Genomic DNA, 24,642 nt, shown 5'->3' with positions numbered 1-24,642 from the left:
GCTGAGCTAGGTTAACCCCTGTTCTTCCTCTTTTCCAACTTTGCAGGAAGTGAGAGAGACTGAGGAAAGACTTTGTGTGCAACGGGTCTCCAGACCACCCCTGGCTCCAGGCCCTCCTCCCTAGGACCTGGGCTGAGACAGCTCAGACAGGACATTGCAGAGATCCTCTGGGGCTGGCACTGTAGAATGCTCCCAAAGATGTGCTCCACCCTGAGCCCTGGGCTCCCCTCTTGCAGCTGGAACTGAAACATCATGAGGAGGGTGGCAAACATTAGGAAGAACTCTATCCAAGCCAGCTGGTCCGCTGAGCACACCCAATGTTGTGGAAGCAGTGGGAAAGGTTAGAGGACACAGCTTCCCCTGGGGGGGGGTCTGTCCCACCACACCCCTCATCCACCACCTAGGACCCAGTGCTGTGTCCGGTACCTACAGAGAATGGCAGGAAGGCTTCACTGACCATGAAGTTTCTGTCCTTGTCCAGGAAGTGGCCAGAGTCGAACTGTCAGGGGAGTCTCCCAACACTCAGGATCATAGAGCACTGAGGCCCGGTTGGGCAAGACAGTGGTGCCCTGCAGAGAGGAGCTGATGTGGCTCAGAAAGCCTCAGCTGGCCCAGCACCCAGCCCTGACACTGGGCTGAAGTGAGCTCAGAGAACACCCAGTGTGCTGGAGAGAGGGCCCGGGAGCAGGGGGCCTCCGGAGATTGAGCAGGCAGGCCCTCTCTGGGTTCCTTCCCTCCATGGTCACATCACTGAAGTTGCTGAGCATCATGCTCTCCTGGCTAAGGGCCACCCAGCCCTATTGTGAAGACTCCCAATCCAGGTCTAGAGACACAGCTGCTGCCTTCTGTGAAGAAGGCCAGTGGGTGTTGGGCATGGCTGGAGGGGACCAAGTCCTACACAGGACAGCAAACATTGGGTGTGTGTGTGTGTATGAGAGAAAGAGAGAGAGGAGAAGTGGAATGGCAGACAGACAAAGAGAAAGGCTGAGTGATGAGGCAGAGAGAAGGAGAGGAGACTGAAAGCTTCCCTCTTTAGGGGAGGAGAACACGAACCCTCATGCTAGCCCTCACTCTATCTCAAAGGAGAAGTGAGTGATTGGAAAGAGAATCTGATGATCAGATGGGAGGAGAAAGGAGCCAAAGGCTCCTCTCAGGGTGACTTCTGCTTCTTACCACGTGGGCTCAGGGCTGACTGGAAACAGCATAAAGTGGAACAAGGCTGGAGTCGGATATGGACCCAGGTCCTGGGACACTCAGCTCCAGAGGTTCCAAGGAAAGCCTATGTCCCATGGCAAACACCAGACAACTAAATCAGCCACCCCTGTGGGGACCAGAGGACTAGCCACAGGATTCTTGGTTTTGACAAAGGTATCTTGAAATTAAAAACAAAACAAAAACAAAAACCTCAGCAGAGTTTAAAGCCTGCATCCCAAATAGAAGCCGATAAAGAATGCAGAAATTCAGCCCATGTGAATAGTTTCAGAAGGCACTTTTCTTTTTTCAGTTGTAGTACTGCAGGCTTAAGGGAGGCACCTGACCCTAGCCATCTGGACCAACAGGCATCCAGACCTGGTCCCTCCACGGCTTTAAGTACAGAGGCCAGAAGGCATGTGTTCTTGCTCCTGCCTGAGTCAGCTATACATTTCCTCATTATAGCCCTGGGAATTTCCCCGTTTTCCCTATCTGGGATGAAGCAACCTCTGCATTACAATAGTTCTAATAATCACCTTCAGATGCAGAGGTTCCTGGAAAGATGCTCTTTTCCCTCCAGAATTATTTATACCCTCTTCTGGTTGATGTTCTGGACTCCTTCCTTGCAAAGTAACTGAGTGATCTTAATTCATGGAACGGGCTCAGAGCACAGCCTATCCAGTACACAAAAAGGACAACTCTTCTTCTCCCCCAAATTACAGAGCTGTCTGTCTGCTGGGTACCCCCTGGGAACTCTATGCCAGCCTCTTCCCAGTAAATGGCAGTTTGGAGTTCACAATCAAATAGAACGTCTGAGGAGAGACAGGCTTAAAGTGCCACCACTGTATTAGGGACCATTGCTGTTGTCATTATCACTTGACCGATGGAAAAATTAAGAACAGCTTAGGAATATCTGTACCATTTAGTGATCTACTGTGAAGCTTTGATTCCACTTCCAGTGGACATCTCTTGCCCAAGTTGTAAAACCTCAGTATTGATTCCAGGCTGTTAATGGTCTCCTGGAGCTCTTATCACATACCAACTCCTAGAACTAAATTGGCAGGCGTGGGCTCTTAAAAAGGAAATTTCTAATCATAAATGGCATAAAACAGAGCTGAACCCTTGTTCCCTCCTTTTTAACTTGACCTAATTTGGCACAGCTTTTAGACAAGGAGGCCCGGGTCCTCCTGCCATGCCAACAGCAAGATGAGCTGATGACATGGTCCTCTCCTCACATTGCAGGAGACGTTTGTCAAACCTGTGAACTTGCTGGCCAGTTACTGTCAAGGACAGTTCAGTGGCAGCCAATCTGGCAGACCAACGGACAACACAAAACATCTCCATCTAATACGTTGGTTCATTTACTTACCCAGAGAGGCATTTTTGAAGCATGAATGGCGGGGAGTGTGGTGGAAAGAGCAAAAACTTCGGAATCAGGACATGAATTTAAGACTCATTTAAGTCACTTACTAACCGTGTGTTTGGGGCAGTTACTTGAGCTCCCTAAACTGAAGTTTCCCTGTCTACAAAAAAAAGGAATAACAGTAACAACAACATCTAAAGGATCAGGTTGTTATGAAGAAGAAATGTGTGGAGGTGGAAGCTTAAGTCTGATCACATTAACAATAAATTAATAATCGCATCCTGTCAGGGCCCTTGTAGTCAAGTCTGCCTTGAACCACGGTTGTAAGAGCTGTACAAAGACTTATGGAGAAAATTGGGCCCCTCATTTTCTCTCCCCATCACTTTCAGGATGTACCATATTGTATCATTGAGGTTTCCACCAAGGATGGGCTGGAGCATCAGTGCTGAGTTAAAGCCCCATTCTGAGGAAAGTCTTGGGGTTCTGGCCACCACCTCTAGGCACAGAGGGGTCGTCCTGCACCAGGGCACCAAGAGGAGTGACTGTTTCATTTGTCCCTGAGAGAACTCCAGCCACTTTTTTCTTCTATGACCGTGCTCTTGAGATGAAGGAAGAAGGTGGCTCTTTTCCCAGTAGAAGGTGCCAAGTTGAGGGGGAACAGGAGCAGGAAGGAGACAGTCCGTGAAGCCAGCCCACTGAGCAGGGAGAACATCTTGGGCCTGCGCCTCCCGTCACCCCTTTGCTTCCTGGTCCCGGAGATTCCGGGGCAATCCAGCCATTTAGTTAGCCCTCTCTGGCCACCTTCCTCTCCTGCCCCGCCTGACCTCTGCTTTTAGGCCAGCTCTCAGGCAGCATCCTGGAGGGAAGGCAAGCCCCAGGGGTCTTTTCCCAATGGAGTAAATCCATCTGATCACACGGGTCACACCCAGGCCCTGCTGCTCAGGGCTGGGCTTGGGACAGGTTGGGACACGTTCATTCCCACAACAGCCTCACCTCTGGCACCTGCAGCTCAACCCCAGTCAGGCTTCTCTCAGCCTCTGCTGGGGAGTCTCAGCCGACTGCATGGGTCAGCCCAGGGAGGGACGGGGGGCAGCCACTGGCAGTGGCACTGTCTCCACTCAGGATGGACTATTACAGCTCAGCATGACAAAAACTGGGCTTGTGGTTCGTGCTCTCCTCTGCCCAGGCCCTCAGTGGGATATCCAGAGGCCTTACCAGCCTCACAGTCACCTCCCTGCCCCTTAGCTCCCAGCTCGGGTTCCCTTGGACTCTTCACTTGCCCAGGGTCCCGGTGTTTGTCAGTAGTCAAGTTCTGTAGCCTTTACTTTTGAACTGTCCTGGAGCCAGACTGCTGGGGTCTAGATCCCAGTTCTACCTTTACTAGGTGAGTGGCCTTGGGCGAGTTATTCAGCCTCCGTTTGCCTCAGTTTTCTCGTTTGTAAAATGGAGATAAGAATTTTAGCCAACTGCCTCACAGAGCTGTTGTACCAGGGCCTGGCGGGAGAGAGATGACATACTCAGGTTGAGTAAATTGAGGGTAGTTTAATAAAGAGATTGTTCACAAAGGTCTGTGGGCAGGGATAAGAGAGACCACAGGCATTGTGCAGAGCTCCAGGGCCAGCCATGGTGGTGAGACCTTTCTAATCAAGGCCTAAAGGGTCAAGGGATATTGTTTAATGGGTGCAGAGTTTCAGTTTGGGCAGATGGAAAGTTTTGGAGATGGTTGGTGGCGATGGCTGCACAACTGTGTGAATGCACTTAATGCCGCTGAACAGTACACTTAAAAGTGATTAAAATGGTAAATTTTATGTTATGTATATTTTACTGTAATTTTTTGATAAAGTCAAAGGACAGAGAGATGGGAAGAACCTGGACCCCCGAGCTCGGTGGAGCGGGTCACTGAGAAGAGCTCTGGCCTTGGATAATGGGATGAACTGGCATATGGCAATCCTGCAGGGAATAGATACCCCATCCTCACTCTCCTCCCCTCTCTGAGCTCTGTCAGTGACCGCCTACTGGTCCAATCCAATTAGAAGCTGGAGGGTAAGAGATCCCACAGAAAATGCAAAATGGTGCAGCTGCTTTGGAAACAATCTCACCATTCCTCAAATCGTTAGTCATAGTTAACATATGATCCAGCAATTCCACTCCTAGGTAGATACCAAAAAGAAATGCAAATATACATTCACATACAAAACTTGTACACAAGTGTTCATAGCAGCATTATTCATGAGGCCAAAAAGTGGAAACAACCCAAATGTCCATCAACTGATGACTAGATCAATAAAATGTGGTATAACCATACAGTGGAATATTATTTGGCAATAAAAAAGGGAGTACTGATACATGCCATAACATGAATGAACCCTGAAAACTTTATACTAAGTGAAAGAAGCCAGGCGCAAATAATATATCACATGATTCCATTTATATGAAATATCCCGAATAGGCAAATCTGTAGAGAGAGAAAGTACATTAGTGGTTCCCTAGGACTGGGGAGAATGGAGAGGAGGGTTTGGGGGTGATGGCTCAGAGGTCCAGGGTATCTTTCTGGGGCAATGGAACTGTTCTAAAATTGATTTTCCTGATGGATGCACAATTTGTGAATACACTAAAAGCCATTGAATTATACATTTTAAATTAGTGAATTGTTTAGTATGTGAATTATATAATCAATAAAGCTGTGTGTGTGGGCCGGCCCGGTGGCCCAGTGGTTAAGTTCTCACATTCCACTTCTTGGAGGCCCGGGGTTTGCCGCTTCGGATCCCGGGTGTGGACATGGCACCACTTGGCAAAAGCCATGCTGTGGTAAGCATCCTATGTATAAAGTAGACGAAGATGGGCACAGATGTTAGCTCAGGGCCAGTCTTCCTCAGCAAAAAGAGGAGGATTGGCGGCAGATGTTAGCTCAGGGCTAATCTTCCTCAAAAAACAAAAAAAGCTCTGTGTGTGTGTGTATGAGAGAGAGACAGACAGACAGAGAGACAGAGAGCGAGGGAGGGAGGGATCCCATCGAGGCAATCCATAAAATCAGGCTCCCTGGAACAGAGCAGGATGGACAAGAGTGGAGAGGAGAGTGGACTTGGAGGAACAAATAGAGGGCATCCAGCACAATTGCCATGAGGATGCAGTGAGAGAGTTCATGTGCAGCACTTGATACATCAAAAAGTTAGCTTTTTAAAAAAATGACAATACCATATAAAAGTTAGCTATTTTATTATATTTATATTTATTTATATTACCATCCCCATGATCTGCGTGTTAGGTCAGGATCCCCTTAATTCCCATCTTGCCTCTTTTAAGAGCCTCCATGGACCTCCATCTCCAGTCTCCCTCCTACCACCACTCTTCCTGCCGCCCTCGAGTCTTCCTGAAGCAGACTGACCATCCTATCCATTTTGTTCAGAAACCTTCGATACAATGGTTCTCAGACTTTACTCTGCATGTACAAAACCCAACAGTACTCTCTCCATCAACTCGGGCAGTGCTTTCCCATCTCTCTGCATGTGCTCATGCAGGTCCCTCTGCCTAGATGCCTTCCCGCTGCATCTCCACCTCTAGAAATTCTATCTTCAAGGCTTATCTCAACGGGATGTGATGGTAACGATGCTCACCTCACAGGGCTGTTAGGAGGATGCACTGAGACAGTGTTGCATCGAAGTGCTTATACAAATATTGTCACTGCTGCAATTTTCACAAAACAGCTGCCTTCTGTTTTTTATGTTTCCTTCCCCTCTCCAACAAGACATGTTTCTTCTTCCTCGAAACATTGCTTAAGAGACTACACTTCTCTGAAAGCCTCTTTAGCCAACCCAACCAATCTCTCACCACTTCTCCAAACACCCCAACCGTCTCCCACAGTTGTCCTTGCCTTGTTCTGGGTTGATTCCTTGGCTCTGTTAACTACACTGAGTGTCCACCCCACCTTTTCCACAATATGAAAACCTCCTAAGGGCAAGTGCCAGGTCTCCCTTTATTTGGGTTTCTCCAGCAGTGTCACCAGATTGCTCGAAGTCCCGAGTTGCCATTGAGTGATGTGGACTCACTGACGGAAGGAACTGGTGGCCCCTCAAGGCCTGGTCCCGTGGTGCTCAACGTTCCCCTTGTGAGCACACCAGTGACCCCTTTACAGGAGCTCCTACATGACACTCCCTTCATACAAGCCCAGACTCTTTGACCACCTTCTCTCCCCACTGCAATGTGAGCTTCTCAAGGCCAGTGACCATTCTCAACTGAAATAGCACACATGTAATGCAAGTACGCCGTGTCAGCCGTCAACTTAATTCAGCTGGTTTTGGTGGTTTTGGCATGCGAGGATGGTAGTTTTGAGGTTGACTGGGATGGGTGGTGTTAGTCGTCATGAGGGTTTTAATAGAGGCTTTAGCAGGGATAAAGGGAGGTGGGCAGTGGCTGTGATGGTGACTCTGGTTTTGGAAATGGTGGTAGGGTAGAAAGATGGGTCTGCCTTGTGACCCACTGACCATCTGGCTCCAACTGTCATCTGGGTATCTTGGCCAGGAGTGTTTGTCAGAGCCTCCTCAAAATCAGATACAGCATTGGAGGCCTTTTATTTAAGTTGTAGAAATGCATTACCGTAGTGGGAGACCTGCCTGCTCAACATGGCCAAGTGTGTTGAACTTTGACAGACTTCCTCTCCTCCCTCTCTCGCCCAAAGGTCACAGCATTCTGGTTGCTGAGGGTTCCCTGTTTCCTCTTTAGAATTCTAGGCCAACGTTGGACAAAACTCAGAGCCTTCTCTTCTGTTCCTCTGGGAAGAACTCAAACCAGCTAAGATGCCTTGACTGAGCACCTCCCCTGTGTGAGATACTTCAAATCAAATTTCTAAACTAGGGGGCCGGCCGGGTGGCGCAGTGGTTAAGTTCGCACGTTCTGCTTCGATGGCCCCAGGTTCACCGATTCAGATCCCAGATGCGGACATGGCCCAGCTTGGCAAGCCATGCTGTGGTAGGCGTCCCACATATAAAGTAGAGGAAGATGGGCAAGGATGTTAGCTCAGGGCCAGTCTTCCTCAGCAAAAAGAGGAGGATTGGCAGCAGATGTTAGCTCAGGGCTAATCTTCCTCAAAAAAAAAAATCTAAACTAAGTCTCTCTACGATACTGTGTAGGATGTTATCATTTCTGCTTTATAGATGAAGAAAGCAAGGCTTAGAAGGGCAAACTGATTTGTTCAAACAAGTGGTAGGGCTACAATTCTAACCCAGGTCTTCTGTCTCCAAGTTCAGTTTTCTCTTTCCACAGCTGCCTCCCAGCTGGGACAAGCCAGCATACTCAAAGAAAGTTTACTAAAGGCTAAGAGAAAACAGATGTGAGAAATCCAGAGTTAGTCATGCTTCCAGGGGTTCTGATGCAGCTGTAGAGGCCTCCTGGGCAGGGCCCAGGATGGTCCCAGGTTTGCGTCCTGTCTAATGCTGCACCCAGAAACTCCTTCTTCAGAGCTGAGATGCCCTTTCCTGTTCTCCTTCCTTCTTGGCCTGCAGACTCCCATCCAGGGGGGAGCCCCTTCCGTGGCTCTTGGAGAAAAAGTGGATAAGGAGCACTTATCACAGCCTCAGCCGAGGGGGCTGTGACCTGAGCAGAAGCCATTTCCCATAACAGACAGCCCCTCATTGCAGATCCCTCACCCCCGGCCCTGCCCCCTGCAACGGACGGATCTCAGATTAAAAGGCTGCCTTTCCCGCCTCTAGATCTACCCAGACCCAGCGCCTAATCCACGCTCAGTGCCTGGAGGACGTTCCACTGCATACCCCACTCCAGCAAGGTTTGGGGCTACATCTCCGGGTACTATGAAGGGGAGAAGAGAGAAAAACAAGGAGATACGGAGACCACTAGAGACGGAAGAAACGAGGAGAGATGAGGCAGGAGAGGTCCCCAAACTTATCTCCACACATCTGAACAAAGAGAGATTTTTATTTCTTATGTTTGTGTTTAATCTGCACAATGTGCCCCCGTGCCTCACGGGAGTGAATGGGAACAAATACAGGTGGACTGACTGCCTCCGGACAGTTAGACGAAGTCCCCAAAGGACTGGAGCTATTTATGAGGAGGGTTGGGAGACCCAGGGGTCCCTAATGGAAGGAGGGTCAGACTCAGAGACCACATCGAGGCAGCGAGGCAAGAGCCAGCGCTGGAGGACATGGTCCTGCTTTGCCCATTTTACTATTAATCGTGCTCTCCTTCACTCTCCAAGATGTCCCAATTGGACTGCTCCCCATGAACACTCTACAACCACCACCTCTGTAAGTCTCCAGGCTTTGTAGGTGGGGAAAGGATGATGTGAGGGCTGATGGTTTGTAATGAAAACTCGGCATCTAGAGTTCTGCTGAGTGTTCTGGTGGGGTTCCCGCAAGGAGCTGCTTTCTTTCAACCTCAGCTTTAAAGAAGGGGAGTGGGGCAGCAAAAGACACTCCCACGCTACTGCTCCGCCCCAGGGAGTAGTATCCCAGGGCTTGGGAGGAGGCTTGGTGTCTGACGTGTGTGGCAAAGGGCAGCTAACACCCTCCCCACATGCAAACACACAGGCACACCCCCACCTCAATGTGCTCTGCCTGCAAAGAGCTCCAGGGTGGTCGAATTACTCTTCAAACCAGAATGATGTCTTTATTATACTCAGCCTATTTCTCTTACCTAAACAAGATTTATGGCAGCTTTTATTAAAAATCTTGAGTATATTCAAGACAGTCAAAAGGAAAGATCTAAAATCTTATGAAGGATAAGGGAAATAAATTGAGTTAAATATATTATAGTACCTGAGCTTCCTGTCAGCCAAAATAAGAAGGGAGGAACAATGTACAACCCTCATTGAGAAGCAGAAAAATCTTCCCGATACCAAATTCTGAGAGGGATTTATTGTGTGGACTACTATCCAGCAGACAATGTTCTCAACAGAGATTTTCTGGACGATGTAGTGGCAGCTTTCCTCATGTGCCCATTTCTGAGAGTGACTCCAGTACCGGCCAAGGACAAAGCGTTGAAACCAAAGGAGTGGGGGTCTTTCTGTGAGCACGATATGGCTTGGCTGGGGTTGGGTGATTTATGGGCAGAACCGATCTTACCTAGAACAGGTGGATGGCATGTATCTTCCCAAGGGATCACTTTTCTTAGCCAAACATTGTTTTGCTTATTTAAATATGAATACCAGTGATTGTACCAAATGGTGTGTGGCCAGGACTGAGCCCCTGCAATTTTGACCAGCTGCTGGGCTCCCAAAGGAAATATACACTGAGGCTGCTCTGAGCAAAACTCTTCCATTGATTCCTTCAAGGCTTTGGCCATGCCTCTGTGAGGCAGCTTGGTCAGCTAGACTGGACAGTCTGGTGCCTGAGGACTCCTGTGGCTGGTCTAGGGGACATCCAAGGACCAGAGGCCTTTTTGGCAGCAGCCCCTAGGCCCACATCCTTATATTAGACCCTTAGATCTTACCACCTTCAAGGTGAGAATGGGTGACCCCAAGGGAGAGAACACCATGGACAGAAGGGAAAGGGTATCTCTGTAGGACCTAGAGCAGAGGCAATCCAGGCACATCCCCAGTGGTGAGAGATCCTCGCTGCTCTTAGCACGCCAGTTGCATGGAACAAGGGACAGAGAGTCACGGAGGAGGAAGGGGGCAGAGAAAAAGAGACAGACACAGAGAGCAAATTGTTTAAGTCTTTCTTCTTCAGCTGTAAGCCCCATGTGTCTGTTTTTGGTCTCCAGTGTCCAGTATAGGGCCTGGAACTTAACAGATGCTCAATAAATATTTTTGGGGAAAAGAAAAAAAACCCAAGGGGGCTAGAGTCTGGTGTTGGGAAGTTGGAAGGGAAGAGATGGTTGGATTAATAAGACAAGAAGTGGGTGGCTAAAGTTCACAGAGGGCTTGGAGGGAAGGCCTCTCTCACAGGCCCAGGGAGCTGAGGGAGGAGAGGACCCCAGGGTGGGCCTGTCGACACATTTTCTCTCCCCAGTGGTCAGACTGGCCCCGGGACCCTAGTCCACCAGATTCTTTGTCAAGGACATGAAAGGTAGGTCAGAGCAAGGTCCCCCAGCCCCCAGAACCAACCATTCTGGGCAAGGTGAGTGTCTTTGCCCCAACAACTCTGTGCCCACAGTCCTGCCTGGCCGGCACTGGGCCAGTCCTGGGTGGGTGATGGGGCTCCCCTTCAGGAAGATGGCTGTGTGATGGCTGGGCAAGGCCAATTACTAGCTCTGACAGTTCTCACTTGGGCAGCAGCTGGCTCAGTCTTCCTCAGTGGAGTCCACCTGAGGGGGTGAGAGAGAGCTTGCCTGAGCCCAGGAAGGATGGTGAGCCCAGGCCCAAGGCAGCAGCAAGGTAGGGAGAAGATTCCAGGAAGAGAGTTGATTCCCCCCACTCCCCAAATACACACCATCTCCCTCATGGGAGCTGGGAGGAATGGGCATAACTTTGAAGCTATGCTTCAAATGAGCTTATCAGGATTCAGGTTTTTCAGGACATATCTATTGATCCACGTTAGTCATAGAATCAGAGCTGGAAGAAACCTTAGAGACCATCTGGTCCAGCATATGCATTTACTCCTGTGGGTAAGGTTAGGAGATGAGAGAGAAACACTACAAGTCTGGAATCAGGCTGTCTGGGTTTGAATCCTACATGATTTACTACAGACTTCTCGCCTGTTCTCCCAATAGGACATAAACTCCATGAGGACAGGGATGTTCTGTTTTATTGTCAGTACTGTGCTGTCAGTTCCTAGAACACTGCCTGCCATATACTAGATGCTCAATAAATATCTTTTGAATGCAGCAAATAAATCTCTACAAGGAAATGTTATAAAACTACCAAAATCATGCTTTTGAAGAATATTTGACCTGAGAAAATGTTCATAATATGTTGAAATCATACAAATTGCGTATACATAAGTTATCCCAATTTTGTTTTTAATGAATTATATTTCCAATGAATAATGCTGTTATGTGTTTAGAAAAAAAGACTGGAAAAATATGGATCAAATTGTGAACAGTGGTTGTCTCCTTTGTGGGATGTTATTAAGATGCATTTCCACTCTACATTTTCTAAATTTATGTGCTATTCGAATTTTTAACAAAAAAAGCAATATAATGTTCACTATTTTGGGGTGATGGGTGCTTCAGTGGTGTTGTGTAATTACCCCAAAAGGTAGTGGCTTTAAAAACATTTATTTTGCTCTGGAATTTGGAAGGGCTCAGCTGGCTGGTTCATGTCTGATCCATGTGGCGTCAGGTGGGACGGCTGGGGCGGGAGGTTCCACTCCAAAAGGCTTTCTTCACTCGCACGTCTGATGCCTCAGTATTCTCTGGCCTCACTCAGTCTCCATGTGGTATCTCATCCTCCAGGAACTCTCCATGTGGCTTGTGAATCTCACAGTGTGGTGGACTTAGGATAGTTGTACTGCTTACACGGTGAGCTACCAGGTCACAAGAGGGTTTTGTGCAGAACTGGCACAGTATTACCATATTCTATTGGTCAAAGTAGTCACAGAGCCCACTCAGATTCAAAAGGGTAGAGAAACAGACCCCACCTCTTGATGGGAGAGTGGCAAGGTCACACTGCAGGAATGCATGTGAGATGGGCGATGCTGCTGCAGCCACGTTTGAAAAATACACTCTGCCACAATAGGGTACGGGCAATTTTTGGTTTCTTCATTCCACCTTTCTGCATATTCCAAATTTTGTACAAAAAGCTTGCATTACTTTTATAATCAGAAAAAAAGTTGTTAAAAGAAATATGACACACAACAGTGCAGGCAAACCATTAGAGCAAGATAAGGTTTCAGTTAACTGAGTCTTTCTGTGGCCCCTGTGGCTCATTTACTTTCACTGCCAGGCCCTATTTCTGAGTGATCAATCAGGAAAGGGGTAGGAAAGAGCTGTACATCAAGAAGTTATCCCCTGTATGCTGGGCATTCTTACTTTCTGGCTTTCCTGAAGTCATTCCACATAAAGGCCTCTTTTCCTCAATGCCACTTTTTCGTCTCTTTGAAGAAATCAAATTTCTTTTTGCCATGACCACAGTGAAAGTCTACAACACTGATTTCTATGAACAAATATTCACTGTGCATCCATGGATAAGGCAATAGTCGAGTCAGCTGAACGGTGTGATACTTCTAAACACCTGCTATATGGAAACATAACACGGAAGCCAGGAGTTATAAGGCATACAAAAATACGATGATTTACTGCCTTTGTGAAGTTTATACTCATGGGCAGAACTATAAGAAAATAATTAACTATAATATGCAAAGGAAAAGGAAATAAACCTTAAAACAGATGTGTAAGCAAAGGCTGTAGGAACCCAGAGAATTCTGGTTTGAAGAGAAAGGCTTTGCGGAGGAGAGAGTATTTGAGCTGAGGGGCCGGCCCCATGGTTGAGTGGTTGTTTGCACACTCTGCTTCTGCGGCATGGGGTTTCGCTGGTTCAGATCCTGGGCATGGACATGGCACCCTCATCAGGCCATGCTGAGATGGCGTCCCACACAGCACAACCAGAAGGACCACAACTGGAGGACTTTGGGAGAAGAAAAATGGAGGTAAAAAAAAAAAGAAGACTGGTAACAAATGTTAGCTCATGTGCCAATCTTTAAAAATAAAGTATTGGAACTGAGTTTAAAATGGAAAACATGGCTTTGTTTGACACAAGGGGATCAAGGGATTCCAGGCTGAGAAAATAGCAAAGACTTGGGGCTGGCCCCGTGGCCGAGTGGTTAAGTTCGCGCACTCCGCTGCAAGTGGCCCAGTGTTTCATTGGTTCAAATCCTGGGCGCAGACATGGCACTGCTCATCAAACCACGCTGAGGCAGAGTCCCACATGCCACAACTAGAAGGACCCACAACGAAGAATATAATACAACTATGTACCGGGGGGGGGGGGGGGGGGACTTTGGGGAGAAAAAGGAAAAAAAAATCTTTAAAAAAAAAAAGAAAAGAAAATAGCAAAGACTTAAAGGTGTGAATACACTAGCTTGTTTTAAGGAATATTGAGTAAAGGAAGGTTGCAGGCAGATAATGGAAACCCTGTTAAGCTAAGGAATATGGGCCACTCTATAGGCAACTGTTCCCTGAAGATCTTTGGAGGGTAAAGCATTTGACCAACTTGCATTTTTGGTCTGCATTTTGGCAGTAGTATACACAATGGTTCAGAGGAGGACACTGAGGCAGAGAGACGAGTTATGAGCCTGTAACTACACTACAGAAAAGAAGCGGGGTGGGCCTTAATTAGGGCAGAGGGAGAGAAAAGAGCAGGGGTGGGGGGGGGGCTGGTGGTGCATAGAACCTGGAAGTGACTGCGTTTTATTGGGAAGGAGCAGGAGAGTGGAAATGAATTCAACTTCTAGCCTGAAAGACTAAGGAAGTCAGTGGTACTGCTAATTAAGGCAAGGAGCACTGTTTGATTTTTGAGAGGCAGTTTGAGGTGCCTGGGAGATGCCCAGTAGAGGCACTCAGCAGGAGCTGGGGACTGGTACTAAAGAGAGAGGCCAAGCCCACAGGTGAAGGTTGGGCACTGTACTGGCGGGAGTGAAAGAATCCATGCAAGGAGAGAGAAGGGAGTGGGCAGAAAGCAGGCAAATGCCTCCTTTTAAGGGGGCAAAGAAGGGTGAGTAGGAGAAGACCCAAGAGATACGAGAGAACAGAACTGAAAGGAGGGGAAGTTAGTGTCACGTGCAACAGAGAGCTTGAACAGGATGATCACAAAGGGGCTCTACCTGCTGACCTGCTTACCCTTCTTGGAAGGTAAATCCAGTGCATCAGTAAAAGTGGTTGTTTCCATCAATGCTGTCCAACAGAACTTTCTGCAATAATGGGAATGTTCCATAGCTGTGCTATCCCATACAGTGGCCACGGGCCACATGTGGCTACTGAGCACTTGAAATATGATAAGAAACCGAATTTTCAACTTTAGAGCCAAGTCCCTGATTTTTCGAGACAGTAGTTTACAAAAAAGGCCGGGTTTATGATTTCCACTGATGGTCAGCAGAACCAATACCAAATAGTTTAAAAGCTTTCTTGGCTGCATTCAACACAATATACTGACAAACTTTAGAATGAGTACCCTTTTGAATGCGTACTTAATTCTCAATGAGTTAATCTGAATGAATTGGCTGGAGGGCAATTATATTGTTCAAATTACTGAGAGCCCTCAACAAACTGTTCATTTTAAATATATTTCGGCACAACCATTCACCCTCCCCACTCCCCGCCCTCTGATAAGCAGCACAGGAGCTTTACTTGGTGAAGACAGGCTGCAGGGACCAAGGCCCAGCACAGATGATTCCAGGCATGCTGGGCCCCATGCCCTGTGCCACCAACCAGCTCTGCTATTGGTCCTTCTCAGATGCAACTCCATCATTGGATTTTCTGATCCAAGGCTCCGGTACTCCAAAGTCATTCAAAGACATCTTGCTCCCTTCCCAGAGAACTACTTTATACACCAAGAGTTTTACAAAATCCAAAATAATTTTATTCACTTTTTCCAGATTTTTGCTTCCACAAGGTGTTCAGCAAACATGCTAAGGCGACAGAAATGTCTAGTTGGTCACGACATGCGACGCTGACCATTCAACTGATGACAGCAGCGACCACGCCCACCTGAGCGACTGGCCCCACAGCACAAAGGGGGTTTGCGGGAACACACCGAACCACACGGCAACGGCAATCAGCAACCTGAGGTAGGTCTCTTTACAGTACAAAAAACTTCTACACCAGTGTGAGACACTGATTAGCAAGAGCTGCTTAAAGTCGCAGACTTTGGAGAAAGAGAGAGACTGTGCGACAACTGCAGTGAGAAAGGAAAACAGACCCACAAAATCCTGAACCCCGTCACTGAACTGTGGAGGTGTGGGACCAGGCAAATGAAAAAGTACCACCGGAGAAAGCAGCAGCTGGCTCCAGGGTGTGGAGCCAACAGGTCTAGGAGCTGGAGAGCTCTGTGCAGTGGCCAGCGTTAGGAACCTGAGGCAGTGGGACCCTCTGTGAACAGACTCGATTATTGTTTAGAAACAATAGCAAAAAGAGGAAGGCAGGAGAGAAACGCCCCCGCTCCGAGGAATGTTTCTGTGATTCTCATTCCTGACGGAGGGAGTGAAAAGGGGTCCAGGGCTTTGCCCCACTGCTCTCCCGACAGAAACAGTGACGTGACAACAGGACACAAAGCAGCAGCCCTGAGAATTCACGGTGCTCTGCGCGGCCGCCAGCGACCCCCTACCCCGCCTTGGAGTAGCTGCGGCTGGGGGGGGGGGCAGAGGGGGCCGCTGGAGGGCCCAGCTATTGCCACACGTCTTCCTTTTGGACACCCAGAAAACCTGGCACCGTGAAGCAACCAGCTAGAGAAGAACAATATGCTACCCTTCCTACAGTCTAATAGCAAAACCAGATCTCTAGTACAGCAAACTGTACAAAGATGATAGAAAGGAATTTGCACTGTTATTAGCACAGTGCTTATTTTAATATAAAATAAACAGCTTACATTTTCACTGTAAATATAGGCTATGTACAGAATTATATATAGATATAGCTACACGTATAAAGCTTCATTATAGGCCTCTGATACATTTATAATAACGGTTCCCTGAACCTTTAAGAGTGCAATTAAGAACAAAAACTAGAATTTGTTTACATGAATATGGAATAAATACAATAATCAAAATATGACTCTCCCTAAAAGTGACACACACAAGCCAATCCTGAACTGCTGTGCGAAAGATAAAATCGGGAAAGGCGAGGTTTCGCAGGAGGACACGATGAGGGACCCGCCCCAGGCAGGGAATGGCAATGCTCCAAAGAAAAGAGATTTCAGCGGTGGCGGTGGGGGGAGTTAGCCCTTGACAGCGACCTTGTTTTCCGCAGCAGCAAACATGGCATAGAACCGGGAGCTGTCATTGGACAGAAGGACCGATGGGGTGTCGAACTCCACCACCTGCAAAGGAAGGAGATGGCATCAGAATGTGACTCGGGGACACTCGGGGTGATTCAGGGGAGCCACTGCTTAGGAATGGGGACAAACCCCAAAGACCCCTGAGGATCCAATCAGGGTGACAATTCAACTAGCCCTGCTGTGCCCAAATGGGTTCCCTTTTTTTTTTTTTTAAACTAAGCAAAATATAAGGGAAAAGTGAGAGAGAAAGACCTTCAGACCTCCTTCACATAAATCTCAATTCTTTCAGCCTTGGCTATAAAGGAATCCATCAACAAGGTCCTATAAACTAGAGGGGAAAAAAAAATTACAACTCATGGCAGGCAAATGTCATCTTGTTCTGCAAGCAGATCTAATTCTATAGATGGGAACGAAACAGCTCAGGATGGCCAGCTGGAGGGAAAAAAAGGAAGTGAGTAAGGGGGTGACTCAGTCAATTATTCATTTCTATGATGAACTTCAGTGCAGCCACTGAAAATCATATTGCAGGAGAAAATTGAACAATATACTGGCAGAACCTGCGTCCCATGATAGAGGCTGAAAATGCCACATACTCACTTTCCCAACCTCTCCAGCTGCAGGGCAAAGGCATGGGGCACAACCTTGGCCAAGGAGATATAAGGGGAAGTCTCCTGGGTGCTTCTACGAAAGGCTGTCTGGCCCAACAGAGATAGGAATAAGGGCAAAGTGTCCTTCCTTTAAGACTGGTGTGAGGATATAATGTTGGTGTGAGAGCAGACATCCTCCCCTAGGAGGGGAAGGGTAGGCACGGGCTGGAAGATGACGCAGAGCCCAACATCACCGACCTGCTGGATAACCACCCCTCTGGCCTCTTGCCACGTGGGATAATAAACACCTGCTCTCCAAGCCTCTTTCATCCTGGTATTGTGTCTAGAGCACAGCGCATCCTATCTGTTAGAGTCTGTGTGTACAGGTGCGTGAAAAATGCCCTGGGGGCTAAGTTAATGTATTAACCATGCTTACCCCTGGGGGGTAAATGACTTGTGATCTTATTTTTGCCTTTAAGCTTTTTTGTGTTTTTCAGGTTTTCCTAAAATTACAGGGAGATTTTAATTAACAAGAAACACAAATTAAGGGAAGGGAAGGATAGAGTCCATCATAAAGAGCTAATCACTCCCCATTCCAAAAAAACATCGAGCCACCCACAGAAACAGAGTGGTCTGGATGTGTCTTTAAGAAAGAATTTCCCAGAAGGTGCTTTCGGTGCCCATTACCTTCTTTTATTACGTCCCATTTCATATCTACGTACAGAGTAGTAGCCCTATGTACTAATGTATAATAGAAACTTGGGAAACGTTTAGGATAATGTAAACAAAGAAAATAACAAAAAACCATGAATGTTAACATAATTTCAGGGTGAGGAGAAAAATCATTAAGCCCCATGTTCTCTTGAACTCGGCTTTGACACCCAGCCTAAATCAGCCGTGTTAAATGCTTTTCTCAATATTTCTCCACAAATAGACAGGGCAGTGGGGGAGTGTAATGCACTGGCTTTGGAGTAACTGGCCTGACTTCGGCCCCAACCCTCCACTTCCCGTGGCCCTGAGGCAGGTATCTGAGTTCCCTGAGTCTTAGTTTTCTTTTCTGTAAAGTGGAGTTAATAACAGCGGTCTCTCTGTCAGTGGTTGTGATGATGGATTACACGCTGAGAGACTATATGTAAAGCACTAGCACAGTGGCTGCCATACTGTAAACAGCCAATAGAAGTAGCCATTATGGGGGCTGGCCCTGTGGCCCAGTGGTTAAGTTCTCACGCTCTGCTTTGGCAGCCCAGGGTTTTGCTGGTTCGAATCCTGGGCATGGACATGGCACCACTCATCAAGCCATGCTGAGGGGGCATCCCACATGCCACAACTAGAAGGACCCACAACTGAAAATACACAACTATGTACCCAAGGGGCTTTGGGAGAAAAAAGGAAAAAAAAAAAATTAAAAAAAAAAAAGAAGTAGCTGTTACGGTAGTCAGTATCATTGGTAACAGAAGGCAAGCCACACTGTAACTGGTTTGTTATTTCCGCCAAATCATTAATTACTTCCATCTCAGGGGCACTCAAAGGAGGTATCTGTCCAACATAGATTTATGTAACATCTGCCATGTGCAAAGAAATGTAGTACTGAGCCCCACCAGGGACCCAAAGATGAATGAGGTGGGACCCCTGCCCTTGGAGAGCATACAGTCTAATAGGGGAGACAGGGAATCACACAATTACAAGCCGATGAGGCAGGTTGTAAGCAGATAGATATGGGAGAGGGAACGAGAGGAAAGGGCATTTTAGGCAGATGGAAGTGTTTAAGTAAAAACAGTGGGGAAAAAGATTAGGGGATGCAAGATTGACGATAGCCACCAGTACCAGCACCTGCAAGGGAAGAGCGGGAAATGAAGAAGGCTAGCCTGGGCCAGATCGTGGGGAAGCCTGGAACGGCAGGATAAGAAGTTTGGCACCACTGCATGATGGCAAAAGCAAACATGTGGTGGCCGGTCTCGATACGCCTTGGGTGATTCTTGTGCATGTGAGTGAATCACTAAGTACACAGGTGCTCTGCCCTAAGTCAAAGTGTCACTGTTTACAAGCAAGAGGAGAACAGGTAATAAAGTAAAATGAGAACCCGAGAAGAATGCCCTTGACTCATTCCCCTTGAGTGGGAGGGCTGTATTCCTCCCAACAGCAACCACACTAGAGTAGCTGAGGCTGCTTAACTGAATGCTCAGAACCACGCTAAGATGGCAATCAGCCCATCCTTGCCAGGGGCCAGTTTTCCTCCCAGACAAGGCCAATGCCAAGCCAAGGTCCCCCAAGGGCTCAGTACCTGTCCCTGGGCCAGCACCATAATCCTATCAGAGCCTAGGACTGTATGTAGGCGATGGGCAATCGTGAGCATGGTGCAGTCGGCAAATGCTTCTCGGACGGTCTCCTGAATCAGTAAGTCTGTCTCCGTGTCCATGGCAGCTGTGGCTTCATCTAGAATCAGAATCTGCCAAGGAGGAGAGGAGAAAGAGGGATCCAACCAATTCCTTAAGCATTCTGGTTAATCTAGGTTTTACTAAACGGTATTTCATTATTTAAATTTCATACCATATATTGCTTTTTCTAAGTAGCCACAGACATATGTGAAAATACCCTTTTGTTTAGAATTGATATAATTAAAGCCCATACATCTGCCTTGATTTCTACCAATAAAAGAATATATGTATCAGGGGCCAGCCTGGTGGTGCAGCGGTTAAGTGCCCACGTTCCGCTTCGGCAGCCAGGGGTTTGCTGGTTTGGATCCCGGGTGCAGGGATGGCACCACTTGGCAGGCCATGCTGTGGTGGGCATCCCACATATAAAACAGAGGAAGATGGGCACGGATGTGAGCTCAGGGCCAGTCTTCCTCAGCAAAAAGAGTAGGATTGGCAGATGTTAGTTCAGGGCTAGTCTTCCTCAAAAAAACCCCAGAATATATATATCATAGTCATCTAACAAAATACTCGCCCCAACTTGCTCTGTGATTCCAAACACGTACAGTATCTTTCTGGACCTCCCTTTTCTGGTCTATAAAGTGAAGGCACTGGATGATGACCTGGATATCTCTTACAGTTTTAAAATCCTCTAAGTTCCTGCTTTCCAGCACTACAACTACTCATTGACTAGAAACAGAAGTCGCCCTTGGAAACTAAAGACTCAGGGAAGTTCAAAATAAAAACAAAAAACACCCATATACTCAAACTGCACGAAGGTTAATTTAGAAACATCTCTGGGCATTCTCTTAAAAAAATGCCACTGGGCTCAGAGCCAGGAATGCCTTCGGACCGCATGCCCCAGGGAAAGGCTGCTCTTCCCTCTTCCCGTTCTTCTCCACTGCTCCCCTTCCCACCACCCGCCAACCTGCCCTACCTTACAGTGACGGAGCAAGGCCCTCGCTATGCACAAGAGCTGCCGTTCCCCCACTGAGAAGTTATCTCCATTCTCCATCACTTCAGATTCAAGTTTCAGAGGTAGCTGAGCAATCTAGGGAGAAAGAAAGTAGAAATTACAAGGGTAAAAAGTAAATTTTGGAAAAAAGAAACTAAATTTTATAAAAAATCTAATGGCTAAAGGAAATTATTCTGAAACAGATGAAAGAATTATTAGCCAAGAACCTGGCTCATCTAGAAAGAAGGTAAAGGTGTGATGATCATGTGTACCAGGATCCACATTTTCTAGGACAGTCCATATATCAAATATACTATTCTCTTAGCTTCATATCATCAAAATGTCCCAGAAATTCCAACATTTTTATGTCCCTAAATCCTGTCAGATAGTGACCCTAATTTGGGGGCCACTGAAAATATGGTCCTGCCATAGGAGATAGGGTAAACAAAATTACCCCATTTCTGAAGTCTAAAGCTGTAGGCCCATGGCTGTCATGTATATATATATTTTAAGCTATAGAAGCTAGTCTTCAAATTAAATTGTTTGGGGAAGCCAAATATAAAAGAGATAAAAGCAGAGCTGATCTAGTTGAATTAGGACAGGGGATCCTGAGCTTGACTCAACCCAGGGGCAGAAGAGACCCTACTCCAGGCTAGCAGTATCCATCTGGAGACTGCGGCCCCTGGAGGGGGCCTGAGTTATTCTAAGAGGGCTCTGAATCCATACACACACTGCATGCTTTCTGCAGACCCAATAAATGATATATCTTTTGCACATACATAGATGCTTCAAAAGCATGTTCTATTGTTATGATTAACAGAAATTAATTTAAAAGCATTACTGAATTCTGAGTGGTTGTCATTAATATTTTCTCAATTGATGGAGAATAAAAGAGCAGTAGGACTACAGGCAGGGGAAAGGGGAGGGACAGGAGATATCAACTTTTATGCCCTTTCTGAGTGCCTGAGTGCCTGCTCCAGGGCTCCTCCACAGACCTCCTGGAGGGAGAGGGGCAGGCTGGCTGGACAGAGGCAGCCTGAGCAGGCTGGAGGGTGACCACAGCATCACTGTGTTTCCACTCTTTAAATTCCAGCAAGGCTCTCCCTCTGCTCTTTACTTACACATTCTTTCATGTGTGTCCGTTCTAGGGCATCCCAAATCTGGTCTTCAGTGTACTGGTTGAAGGGATCTAAATTTGATCTGGAAAGAAACATTAATAGGAATTTCTCAGATCCAACATGCAAGCAACCACGCTGCAGAGGCTGTCTGCAGTAAAAGTTCAAACATGCACAGGAAAAGGAGGGCTCCAACCACTCAAGGTCACAGATGGCTCCTTCCCCAACCAGCCACAGGCAGGAGCTGAGATGCGCTTGCTGATGCCTGCCCGTCCCAGGAATGTCTCTGAGAACAGACTAGGCCTCTCTTTTCTTTATAAAAGATATGCAAAACACAAAACAAAAGTTAGTACATGTTTGTTGTTGTTATTGTTAGCGCCATGGAGTCGATTCTGACTCCTAGCAACCCTCTGTACAGCAGAGCGGAACCCTGCCTGGTCTTTTCGTGCCATCCTCTCACCTTCGGTGCCACATCAGACAACGCTCCACTGCTATTCATACGGCTTTCATGTCTAATGTTTTCAGAAGTGGGTGGCACGTCCTTCTTTCTACTCTGTAAGCTCTGCTGAAATCTGTCCACCACGGGTATTTGAAATACTGGTGGCATAGCTTTCAGCATCATGGCAACATGCGGCTGCCACAGTGTGACAACTGACAGACAGGTCATGTGGCTCCCTGACCAGGAAATGAACCTGGACCACGGCGGTGAGAGCACTGAGTCTTAACCACTAGACCACCAGGGCTGGCTAATGTTTTATTCACCTCTAATCAGACCCCTGGAAACAAAGAAGAGTCCCCTGCAGAGAAGGGAGAACATAAAGGGTAACTCAAGAGGAAGGAATTTACTGATACAGAAAACCAGTTTGAGGACTATTCTTGCTTACTGTACCAGCGGTATCTACCTCAAGGAAATCAAGGATGATCGCAAAAGAACAGGACTAGATATTTCTGGAAATGTTAAAGTCAGGAGAAAAAGCTCTTTGCCATGGAGGAGGAGGGTGGAGAGGTGGAAGAGCTATTTGGTGGAAATTGGGATGTTACATTAATTTTGGGTATCTTGTCTTGATCTAAACATCACATTTACAGGTCTAGTAACCTGAAAGGTATTAAGTGTAATTTACTTTGCTCATAAAATTATGCTTGGCATAAGGAAACTAGGAAAGTCTTTGGGAGAACCTTAGCTCTGTCCCACATTTGTTTCCATGTCTGGGGTTACTAATTACGAGCATGCAAATACAAGCAGGTCATTATCACAGAACTGTACCTGACAGGAGGAAGCGCAGGCTGGCACATGCCTGGCTCACATCCTTTGGGCCATCTCCATCACCTGGGAGGCTCTCTAACCGGCTCTGCTCTCTTGTGCCTCCTGTCCTTGGCACACGTGCTTCCCCCACTTGGAACATGTGCCCCTCTCCCCACCTTTTTGCTTGAGAGACCCTGGTAAAAACAAGGGCTCTGGAACCTGACTCCTACACAGCGTCTGTCAATTACAGCTGTGTGACCTTAGCCAAGCTAGCCTAACTTCTCTATGCTTCGGTCCCCTCATGTAAGATAGGGCTAAAAGAGTACCTCCCTCAAAAGGTGGTTGCAAGGACTCTGTTCCATGTGCATAAAGCACTTACCAGCACGTGCTGCAGGGTTAGCACTGCATGTGTGAGACCTATTATTATTATTATATTATTGCCATTGTTGTTGTTCCTTGGCTATGATTCCTTCTTGTCCTTCAGGTCTCACTTAGATGCTATCTTCTGGAAGTCTCTCCTGACCCTTCAAGGCTGGATCAGGTGTCCCTAGGGTCACCCTTATGATGGCACTCGTCACTCTGTTCATTTCTCTCTCCAGCACTGGATCAGGATCCTGGTCTGGATCTTATTCACTGTTGCATCCCATGAACGCTGTCTAGTAAGAGAACTTATTCCTCCCATTCTTATTTGACTTGCTGGTAAGAAGCACTAGTGTGTCACAACTAGGAGAGTGTGCACACGAGTAGGATCCAGGCAGGCTCAAATCCCCACTCTGCCTCTTACTATCTGTATGACCTTGGACAAATTACTCCTCAGTCTCCTCATCTATAAAATGGGGATATAGTGACACAACTTGGTAGGTTGCTATAAACATTAGAGAAAGTCTATGTACAGTGCCTGGAACACAGAAAACACTTTCAAATGGACAAGGTACATGTGGACACGTTAGATGCCTGGTTGCAGTGCTTGGTGGTTTTCTGATTCACATATTCAGTCCATTTTCCAAGTGGACACCATGATCTCAGGATCCTGAGTACCAGGATCAGAAATAGTTCTGCTAAGTCCTAGCTGTGGAAGGTTTGGATGGGGAGACTGTCCTCTACCAGGCATACTGTCTAGGAATTAAGAAGGTAGTCCAATTTGTTGATAATCTAAAACTACGCGATCGCAGACCATGGGCTAAATCTAAGGAGACGTTCAAATTTCACCTGCTTCTAATCAAAAAGACAAAACCAGGAGACAGTGACACACCTGATCTTCCTTCTCCCTCTAACACTCGGAGTCTGTCTGCACACGCATCTGGGTTGGCGAGTTCCGTATTTATTGTTCTCCTCTCCAGCTGCCTTTTAGAGGAAACTTCTCCACCGATAGACCAACAGATTAGGGACAAAATGAAACCTGTGTTTTCTGTCCGAGTCTGAGAGATACAAGGTTAATCACACTTTTGCCTGGTTCAACAAAGATTTCTAGGATTCCCAAAGGGCAGGGTTAGCAAGACAATCCTCCAAGTACATTTACCCAGGTGGCAATGCAGGCTTTCATGATGAAATACTCTCTCTCCTATTCATGGAGTCTGTTCATACCTTACAGCAGAATTCCTGACCTTTGGGGTTGCAACAGAGGTCTCATTTTTGAACCATAACCCCCAGAGCGTTTTTTTTTTTTTTTAAAGATTGACACCTGAGCTGACATCAGCTGCCAATTTTCTTTTTTTTTTCTTCTTCTTCGTCTGCTCCCTGAAGCCCCCAGTACATAGTTGTATATTCTAGTTCTATGTCCTTCTAGTTGTGGCATGTGGGGCACCACCTCACCATGGCTTGATGAGCGGTGCCATGTCTGTGCCCAGGATCTGAACCAGCAAAACCCCGGGCTGCTGAAGCAGAACGTGCAAACTTAA

General features: G+C 47.1%; 1 protein-coding gene across 4 annotated transcripts in view; it reads right to left on the bottom strand.

Moving 5' to 3' along the window:
- Positions 1-14,997: 14,997 nt before the first annotated feature.
- The window catches only part of ABCC5 (ATP binding cassette subfamily C member 5), an 84,993-nt gene continuing 75,348 nt past the window's right edge, over positions 14,998-24,642 (bottom strand). For all 4 annotated transcript variants that reach the window (XM_014846204.3, XM_070509330.1, XM_070509329.1 and 1 more), the window contains 4 exons: positions 21,508-21,586; positions 20,369-20,482; positions 19,302-19,466; positions 14,998-16,475 (listed from right to left, as the gene is read on the bottom strand). In XM_014846204.3, coding sequence (XP_014701690.1) covers positions 16,374-16,475; positions 19,302-19,466; positions 20,369-20,482; positions 21,508-21,586 — 460 coding nt within the window. In that variant the 3' untranslated portion in view covers positions 14,998-16,373. The remainder of the gene's footprint in view (positions 16,476-19,301; positions 19,467-20,368; positions 20,483-21,507; positions 21,587-24,642) is intronic.

Source organism: Equus asinus, chromosome 5, assembly GCF_041296235.1.
Source record: "Equus asinus isolate D_3611 breed Donkey chromosome 5, EquAss-T2T_v2, whole genome shotgun sequence".
NCBI lineage: Eukaryota > Metazoa > Chordata > Mammalia > Perissodactyla > Equidae > Equus > Equus asinus.
This window is presented reverse-complemented; position numbering and strand designations above follow the sequence as displayed.